This window comes from Aphis gossypii, chromosome 1, assembly GCF_020184175.1.
Source record: "Aphis gossypii isolate Hap1 chromosome 1, ASM2018417v2, whole genome shotgun sequence".
Lineage (NCBI taxonomy): Eukaryota > Metazoa > Arthropoda > Insecta > Hemiptera > Aphididae > Aphis > Aphis gossypii.
Genome location: NC_065530.1, coordinates 79656775 through 79665870, shown reverse-complemented (window position 1 = coordinate 79665870; position 9096 = coordinate 79656775). Strand labels below are relative to the sequence as shown.

The window sequence follows — 9096 nt, the reverse complement described above, 5'->3', positions numbered from 1 at the left end:
CTTTGGAGGTTAGAGACAACGTAAAATTAATGGCGGGATTTATTTTATTTCATGGAAGACAATTAGTTAATTTACAATTACAGATAATAATATTCATGGCTAGATATATATATATATATTCAGCCGTGATAATATTTTAGAACAACCCACAAATATATTACAAAAATTTTATATTTCTGTGGAACAACCAATATGAATCGGTCTACAAACAACCATGCACAGAACCATAGACCTAACTTTAGTTACTATGTTACTATGCTCAAAATGACAGAACATTATATTATCATATACAATTTAATAATTATATGATCTAACTGATATTCTAAGCACAGAACAATTTATAATATAAGGTCTATGTTTCTTATCTATTCGTGCGTACCCCGCTTTTTTAATTTTTATAATTTTAGATAACAGATAACAATATTTGAAAAAAAATAATTTTAATTTAATACTTACTAAGTTACAAGTTTTAGATCTTATGTCAAGATTAAATTTAATCTCTACTGTGGTTCAATTAATTGGAACTTTATTGTTCCAAATTGTATCATATAATGATCAAATTAAATTTATAACTCAAAATACTCATGATTTTGATTAAATAAAGAATAATTTGAAATATTTTAGTTTAAAATTGTGAGTTCTATTTAACATGGTCACAATTCACGATTAGAATCTTTTTCAATTAAATATTAATGTTAATTTATAAAAATATTAAGATGAAATTATTTTATTTTATTCCTGTTATTATGGGGATAACATCTTCGAATTCAGATTGCGGATGTAATACAAATCGTATTACTACAAACACTAAAAATGAAAATGTTTGCACATCTGCAGAAGGTCAGTCGAACGCATTAGAATCTATGGTCTTAATCAAAGGACAGAATTTTACAATTGGCACTGACAAACCAGAAATTATAGCTGATGGAGAATCACCATCCCGTATTGTGTATTTAGATGATTATTTTATTGATAAATATGAAGTAAGCAATTTAGAATTTAAAAAATTTGTTGATACAAGTGGATACCAAACTGAAGCAGAGAACTTTGGAGATTCGTTTGTATTTCAATTATTTCTCAGTAAAACCACATTAAAATCTATAACACAAGCTGTCAAGGATGCTCCATGGTGGGTACCAGTCAAAGGTGCTAACTGGAAACATCCTGAAGGGAAAGATTCTAATATAAATGGTAATACAACATGTATTTACAATAATTATATATAGTATGTCAGTGGTTCTTAAACTGTGGTATACTTGCCCTTTGGGAGTACTCGAAATTTTTTAAGGGCTACAAGTCTAGCCAACAAACCTTGAAATAAAATAAAAAGTATGTAAGTCTTTAATATCTTTTATTCATATTTTAGTTTGGTGACAGAGAAGGGGTATCCCAAAAAGGTTAATTGGTAAAAAGGGGTCAGTGTTTATAAAAGTTTGAGAATCCCTGTACTATGTTATTAACTAAGTTATAATTGCATTTTTGTTTTAGATAGAGAATTACATCCTGTTGTACATGTAAGCTGGAATGATGCTATAGCATTTTGCAAGTGGGCTGGAAAAAGGTTACCATCTGAAGCTGAATGGGAAGTTGCTTGTAGAGGAAATCTCAAAGATAGACTTTATCCTTGGGGAAATAAACTTCTTCCAAGCAATAAGCATAGGTGATTTATTATTATTTAATGTTTATCACTTATTTAAAGTTAATATTCAATAAATAATTTTTAGTTCACTTTCAATTAAACCCTATTAGGTAATCGTGTTATTTGAGTATTATTAAATCAAATTTATACTATTAAGTATACATTAATATAAATCCTAGTAAAAATAATTCAAACGTTTACATAGAAAAAATTGTACAAAACTCGATAAAATTAGAATTAGTTGGTAAGTATTCTTACAAAATATAATTAAATAAAAATATTGAAATCAAATGATCATTTATTAAATTACCAACTTAAAAAAAATTATTGTTAACTTTTAGATTTAGAGTGGAGCAATGAATGTATTCAAGGCACATTAAAGAGGGGAAGCAATAGGGACATTTGCCTCAGATGGAAGTTTTTGAGGGGTGTTAGATTTTTGTAATTTTTTTTTTTTTTGGAAATAACTTCTTCTAATTTTTGAACTATAACAAAATAAAAAAATCAATTTAGGTATTCAATATCCTGTTTCAGTGTTTCCTTAATTATTATGTTTGTTTTTATCAATTAATTGATTAAATATATATAATAAAAATACCAGGAATTTATAATTTTAACATCTCCAAGGTGCAAACTAGATTCAATTTGCTATTCACAACCATCCTCAAAATTGAAAATCAAAGAATGTTATAATCAACTTATCATATTCTCATGCAAAAAAACACATTGTAAAATCAATACATTCATTATTCCAGTCAGAATCTAATATAGAATATTCATTACATATTTGACTAAAATTAAGTATATAATAAATCAAAAATCATAATAGTTTAAATTTCCTGAGCAAAACTGGGCAATGGATAAAGTTAAGAGCATTATATATGTATATATATCCTCTAACATAAATATCATCCAATTACAAAATCCTTAGAATAGAAAAATACTAAAATAAAATAGTTAAACATAAAAAATAGCTTGATTGTGTGTTATTTTTTTTCTTAGAACCAATATTTGGCAGGGAGAATTTCCATTCAAAAATACTGCTGAAGATGGTTGGGCAACTACTGCTCCAGTAAATACATTTCCAAAAAATGGGTATGGTCTCTATAACATGGTTGGGAATGTATGGGAATGGACTAATGATTTTTGGAGTGTACATCATGACCAAAGTTTTACTGTAAATCCAGTAAGTTTAACTGCATAGCACTAATTATCTAAAATTTAAAAAAAATACTAAAAGAGTATTTTATTAATTTTAGGGAGGTCCTTCAGATGGAAAAGAAAAAGTTAAAAAAGGCGGGTCCTACTTGTGTCATAAAGAGTATTGTTATCGCTATAGATGTGCTGCAAGAAGTCAAAATACACCAGATAGTTCTGCATCAAATCTTGGATTCAGATGTGCAAAAGATAAATAATGTTTTAAAAACTGATATTACAATTTTGTGCTTATTTTTTAAAATGTGAAAACTAATATTTATTTATTGTATATACATTACAGTACCATCAAGTATTATCTTTGTGGAAAATATTTCTATCAATAATAATACATTTATTTTTCATAAAGTATTGGATATTATATCTAATGTTTAGTTTTGTTTAGATAGTGTTTCACTATTCCTTGTAGTATAACTTTTTAATGCTTCTTCCAGATTTACTTTATCAATACATTCAGTACTTATGAAATCCTAAAATAAAATAAAAGGTTTAAATTTTATAATAGATAAAAATGAATACTGTGATATTTAAAACAAAATATTACCTCTATTAATTTAAACTGATCTTTTGAATCGTCCAATTCAATTTCCAGACCTTGATTAATTTTTGTATATAGTTGAATGAACAATATAACATCATCAAACCTAAAATTGTTATCATATTTTATTTCAATATTGATTAATATTATAATAAAAAAATAATTTTAAATACCTTTCAGTCTGTAAACAATACAATAAAAAGTTGTCTGGTTTTTTATTAAAAGCCAAATAAAATAATAATGGACCTAAATGTCTGGTGGACTGCAAAATATGGTAATTTTTAGATTCATCAACATGTTTATAAGTACTGAATACAACACGATGGTAATTTTTATCATCAGGCTCAAATTGACAACATGCACGATCCAATATGAATTCATAATCACCATTTTCAAGAAGAGGCTACATTTTAAATACAATTTATAGTTGACAATAAAAAAAACATTTCTAACTATTACCTTCAAATTGTTATCATCAAACATTACAGGATGCTTTAATTCTCTTCCTGATTGAGGGAAATATATTTGATTAACAGCATGGCGTTCATTCTCATTAGCTTTTCTCAATGTTCCATCAGGTTCTCGTACTACAACTATTCGTCTCTATGATTGGTATGAATTAATTAGGTTAATATAGAAAAAAAAGAAAACTAATAAGATCAATTACTTTATCAGATATGCCAAAAGTAATATCTGTAAATACGAATTTGGCACTGTCAAAACCAATAATATCTTTGTTGATTTCCAATACTTGTCCCAAATCAGTACGTAATGGTACTATTGGTGGCATCTGAACTTTTTCTTTAGCTTTTATATTAACTTCAGCTTGCATCTGTTTTAAAAAAAAAAATATTTAACAAATCAATAATTATGTATTTTATTATAATTATATTATTATTAAAAAACAAACTTTTTCAATTTCTGCAGTGGTCATAAATTTATAAATTGGAGTGTCAGGATTTTGTCCAGTAAAACGCTTTCTAAATGCTTTTTGTACGTCAACATGAGTAAGTTTAAATAATAAATTTTGTACTGGTTCAGCAAAAAACTTATTACTCAATTCCTTAGTTATTTCTCCTGAAATAATAATTTATATATTATCACGTCATAACTATTTTATACAATATAGGTAGGTATTAAGTTAACTTAACACATTTTAATTAGAATTATGTCATAACAAAATCCTATTGTAAATAGTATTAAACTAATTACTAATAAGTATTATTAAAATTTAACTTACGATCATGTGACTGGCTGGAAAAACTATAAAAAGTGATGTTATTTAAGCTTTTACATTTATGTTTATAGCCATTTTTAAATCGATAAAACGATGTAAATAAATTTCTCGAAGTCATATTTATTTTCAAAATATAGTTTATTTAATATTCCTACAAAAATATTCGTGTTAAAACATCTTAATTAATTTTTAAAATTAAATAATTCTATTTTCCTTAAGTCTTAATTCTGATAAATTTTGTAGTATTAAGATATGATAAAGATAACAGAATCTGATGAAAACATGAAATACCGAAACCATGAGGGACTACCGGTAGGATCATTACCTTCTGTACCACAAATTGATTTTCCAAAATCATTTTGTTCTAAAACTATTCGATAAAAAACTTGCCTACACAATGCTACTTAACAAAAAAAATTATCAGACAAAAAGCCAAACGACAAAAGACTACCATCCAGTCTTGCCAACATTGCACAATATTTTTTCGCAGTCATTTAAATTTTAAACGACCAAAAAACTAATTAAATAAATTATAATTAAATATTGTGTCAGTATTTATTTATCCTAATTAACATGTTATCATTATTAACTCCATTAATTATAAATTATAATTTACTTTACCTCGTGTTATTCATACTCATAGATACCCATTTCCCATTAACGTAGTCTTTATAAACACTCATCTACTCGTCACCAGCACGATTTAAGTTATAATATATACCTAGTAGGTACATATATCCTTAATCGTGGTCCCTAGTCCTGTATACCTAAATTGTAAGTCCGTAGTGCAGCAATAGCTGTGGTGGCCAAGCACCAGATAAATATTAAAAATATACAAGTAGCTAATGTATCACGCTTTAAGATACGTATATACAACTTACTCTTGTCAACTCATGTGTAACCAAATACTTAAGATGACATAATTGATTTCAGAGTATTTGATGTGAAACTGTGAACACAGATTTATATGCAATTGCCAATAAATGTATATTTTTATTTTTTAATTAGCTAGAAATTTTTAGTCAGGATAAAATAAATAATGTTTACCATGACCAAGGTTCAAATTTAAAACCTAAAGAGAAGCTAGATAGGACGGGACGGGACAAGACCTAGTGATAAGAATCTTAAATCACGTTAATACACAACAGCAATTGTTTATGTAATATTATGTAAACATAGTAAATACAATATTTAAATTTGCATTAGTTAACCGCCACATTATGTTTTTCAACTTAGTCAACTTTCAAAAAAGAATAAATTATATACGTAAGTACTAAGTAGATTCATCACTTGAATTTTATTAATACTGTTAAAACGACCATAATGGATGACTTCATCAGACAAACATTAACAATTTCTGTTGCCCAAATATGTAATAACATTGGGTGGCATTCAATAACCGACTCTTCGATGAAAATTATGACTGACATTCTTCACCACTATATTAGTGATTTGTCCAAAACGTCAAAAAAATACGCGGAACATGCATATACTGATGTACCCGATATTGAAGACGTAGAAAAGGCCTTTCGTCAGAAATCTATATCATTGACTGAATTACGTAGATATGTTAGAAGTACTGGCCCGGTTAAATTTCCTCATAATTTACCTTTATTAAATAAATCAGGAATAAATGCATTAAATACACTGAAGCCAGGAAGTAGAGAAACAGTAACTAGACCTGTTCATATTCATGAACATCTTCCAACAATTTATACAGAACAAATTGAAGAAGAGCAGACTACGGATACAGAACAAATTCAAGATGAAATTGAAAATGTAAGACAAGAACCAGAAGAAGTGATTTTACACAAACGATTAAGAGAGATTTCAAGTGTAGTTATGACGTCTGGTGGGTTTTTATCACCATCTAGAGAAGGCAGATTGGCAGATTCTAAATTATTACCATTTCCAGAAATCAAAATCGAAAAACCTCGTGAAACATCTAAACTATCTATAATTTTACCTAATTCAAAAAAAGAATCATCAAAAAAGACTTTAACAAACAAAAAAAAATCTAAATCAGGATCAAAGAAAAAATCTAAAAGTTCTAAAACACAAAATGTAATTTACAATCAAAAAAACAAAAATTAGAAGTATTGAAAAAGAAAAAGAAAGCAAAGGAAGAAAGAATTCTTGTACAAGAATCACCACCTCCTATTCCAGAACCTGTTATAGATGAAATAATTGATATTGTAAGTGTTACTGAAAACGTACAGGTTCCAAAAAAAGTTATTCTTACACCTCATACTAATAAAGTAAAAATGGAAGAAGTTTTACCCAAATTTTCGTTTTTTGGTCCTTTACCTCCTGGGCCTGGATTAATACCAACCACATTTCCTCAAATAATTAATCCTGTAATTAATGTACCTGATATACTAGAAAAACCAGCTAGCCCAGTATTAAAAGTTGATAATGAAGATCTTAATCGCAAAGAACAGAAGAAAAAGAAAAAAGAAAAAAAGAAAGAGAAAAAAGAAAAAAAAAAGCAAAAAGATAAAGTAAAAGAAAAAAGAGAAAGAAAAAGAAAAAGAAAAGAAGAAAGAAAAATCAAAATCCAGCAATAAAGTGCCAAAAATAAAATTTAGATTTGGCTCTCGATCAGAAAATATAACAAAAGTTTTGCCTGTTGAGAAACCGACTGAAACAAATATAGTTAAAGTCTCTGAATCCGAACCAATGGAAGTTGAAGTGGACGTTGAATCAAAATCAGACATTTCTATAGATATATTACATGAAATCGATTCTCCTCCTAAAGTTCCTATTCAAAAAATTAAAACTAAAATTGTTGCAAAACCTAAAATTGAATTACCAGCAATTATACCTCCTGAGAATGAAACTCCTCCTCCAGCATTCTATTTTGATGAAACTGGTAATCAAGTATGGATATGTCCTATGTGCACTAAACCCGATGATGGAAGCCCAATGATTGGTTGTGATGGATGTGATGTATGGTATCATTGGGTATGTGTCGGAATCCAGTGTCCTCCAGACTGTGCTGTTTGGTATTGTCCAAGATGCTTGGCTAAACGAGCACAAACACCAAAAGGTAAAAGAGGCAGACCACGTAAAAACAAATAGTATTTTATAACTATATTGAATACTCTAACTTTACTTTTTTGTATTAACTTTAAGTTTCATTTGTATTTAAAAATCAGTTTTATAGAATATTTATTTAAATGATTATTAATTTTTATATTATATTTAATTTAAATTAAATATTAAGTTATTCAAGTAAAAACTAAAAGCTAATTTCATTACTTTACATATGATATTATGAACTATAATTTGACATTTATTTTTATTTATAAATTGATCTCAAGTATAATAATAGAACAAAACATTAACTAGGTATTTTATCATATATTATAACTATTTTCCAAATATTACTGAATAATTAAAAAAAAACATGTTCATTTAAATTGTTCTGTTTATTTTAATAAAACCAAATTAAATATTATATTATAATAAATTTAAGCAAAATCTCAGATACACAAAATCAATTTACTTAATGTTTCAAAGTGAAAAGACAATTATTTATATATTTATAGTTGTATTCAGATAATATAATTGTTAAAATAAAAAAAGAGGTCTAGACTACCTATCATTAATAATATGTATTAACTTTAATTAATAAATACATTTAAATGTTAAAATATGTGTTAATATTTTATTTATTACAAATATATAATGAATAAATTAAACATAATAAATATTTTATATGAGTAAAAAATGGTTTAAAATCAGATATTGAACTTTACAGAGAATAGTGTGTGTTTGTGTGTGTGTGTATTCAATATTTATTTAAAAAATTTAAATTAAATAATTGCTTTATAAAAATAAATTAATGTTACATTCATAACACATAGTGTTAACATTGTTAACTGTTTATTAAATTAATTAAACAATTTAAATTTTAAGTAATCAAAGCTTTTAAGAAATTAATACTTAAAACTATTTATTTATTATTACTAAAAGTAATAATTATCATTAATTGAATATAAAAGTAACCTTTTGGGTTATTAATAAATAAAAATATATGTATTCTATAAAAGTCAACAGTTATTTTTAGATACATATATTTATTTGTTTTACTTATCATACAACTTAAGTTGATTGTATTTTTAAGATGTTTTCAATAACTTTGATTGCATCTTTAATGATAAATCGACATTTGTTAATTAAAACTCGTTTTTGGGTGTCTGTCAATTGTGTAAAGTTTTGTTCCATTAAATTCTTAACGTTATCCATAGCATATTGAATGACTGATAATATTCTAATGTCTATTTCATCGTTAGGGCAACTAAGTTTTTTTCTTTGCCGTAAAATGATATCCAATTGACTGATAATCTCACTAATTACTGGATTTTCTGAAATATTTCCAAACTGCAATGGATTGTCAGTGCTCCAAGGTAGTTCAAACGAATAGTCAGCCATAGTGGAACTATTATAATTATCGCGATTAAA

General features: G+C 26.4%; 4 protein-coding genes across 4 annotated transcripts; 2 read left to right on the top strand and 2 right to left on the bottom strand.

The window, feature by feature from the left end:
- Nucleotides 1-268: 268 nt before the first annotated feature.
- LOC114119764 (formylglycine-generating enzyme) lies at nt 269-3202 on the top strand. The gene is made up of 4 exons (XM_027981452.2): nt 269-1191; nt 1489-1660; nt 2642-2825; nt 2899-3202. Exons 1-4 carry the CDS (start codon nt 693-695, stop codon nt 3052-3054), a joined length of 1011 nt encoding a protein of 336 aa, XP_027837253.1. The 5' UTR covers nt 269-692; the 3' UTR covers nt 3055-3202.
- Nucleotides 3086-5093, bottom strand: LOC114119763 (28S ribosomal protein S22, mitochondrial). The gene is made up of 7 exons (XM_027981450.2): nt 4633-5093; nt 4303-4469; nt 4060-4224; nt 3852-3995; nt 3566-3795; nt 3399-3498; nt 3086-3324 (listed from the first exon to the last, which is right to left on the bottom strand). Exons 1-7 carry the CDS (start codon nt 4745-4747, stop codon nt 3226-3228), a joined length of 1020 nt encoding a protein of 339 aa, XP_027837251.2. The 5' UTR covers nt 4748-5093; the 3' UTR covers nt 3086-3225.
- A 660-nt stretch (nt 5094-5753) lies between these two features.
- On the top strand, nt 5754-8126 carry LOC114119765 (transcription initiation factor TFIID subunit 3-like). Its single transcript, XM_027981453.2, is given in 3 exon segments — nt 5754-6694; nt 6697-7138; nt 7140-8126. Coding segments are annotated over 3 exon segments (1755 nt in total). The 5' UTR covers nt 5754-5952; the 3' UTR covers nt 7711-8126.
- Nucleotides 8127-8691: 565 nt separating this feature from the next.
- Nucleotides 8692-9096, bottom strand: LOC114119760 (uncharacterized). Its single transcript, XM_027981445.2, has one exon. The coding sequence runs from the start codon at nt 9064-9066 to the stop codon at nt 8737-8739; it is 330 nt and encodes a 109-aa protein (XP_027837246.2). The 5' UTR covers nt 9067-9096; the 3' UTR covers nt 8692-8736.

What these genes read in the sequence shown, in the direction of transcription:
- LOC114119764 (XM_027981452.2), top strand. Translation starts at nt 693, where the DNA reads ATGTTAATTTATAAAAATATTAAGATGAAATTATTTTATTTTATTCCT. An exon ending in GAAAGATTCTAATATAAATG is followed by an intron (nt 1,192 to 1,488) that starts GTAATACAACAT and finishes TTTTTGTTTTAG; the next exon opens with ATAGAGAATTACATCCTGTT. An exon ending in AAAGTTTTACTGTAAATCCA is followed by an intron (nt 2,826 to 2,898) that starts GTAAGTTTAACT and finishes TATTAATTTTAG; the next exon opens with GGAGGTCCTTCAGATGGAAA.
- LOC114119763 (XM_027981450.2), bottom strand. Translation starts at nt 4,747, where the DNA reads ATGACTTCGAGAAATTTATTTACATCGTTTTATCGATTTAAAAATGGC. An exon ending in TTGATGATAACAATTTGAAG is followed by an intron (nt 3,796 to 3,851) that starts GTAATAGTTAGA and finishes TTTAAAATGTAG; the next exon opens with CCTCTTCTTGAAAATGGTGA. An exon ending in ATCAGTTTAAATTAATAGAG is followed by an intron (nt 3,325 to 3,398) that starts GTAATATTTTGT and finishes ATTTTATTTTAG; the next exon opens with GATTTCATAAGTACTGAATG.
- LOC114119760 (XM_027981445.2), bottom strand. Translation starts at nt 9,066, where the DNA reads ATGGCTGACTATTCGTTTGAACTACCTTGGAGCACTGACAATCCATTG.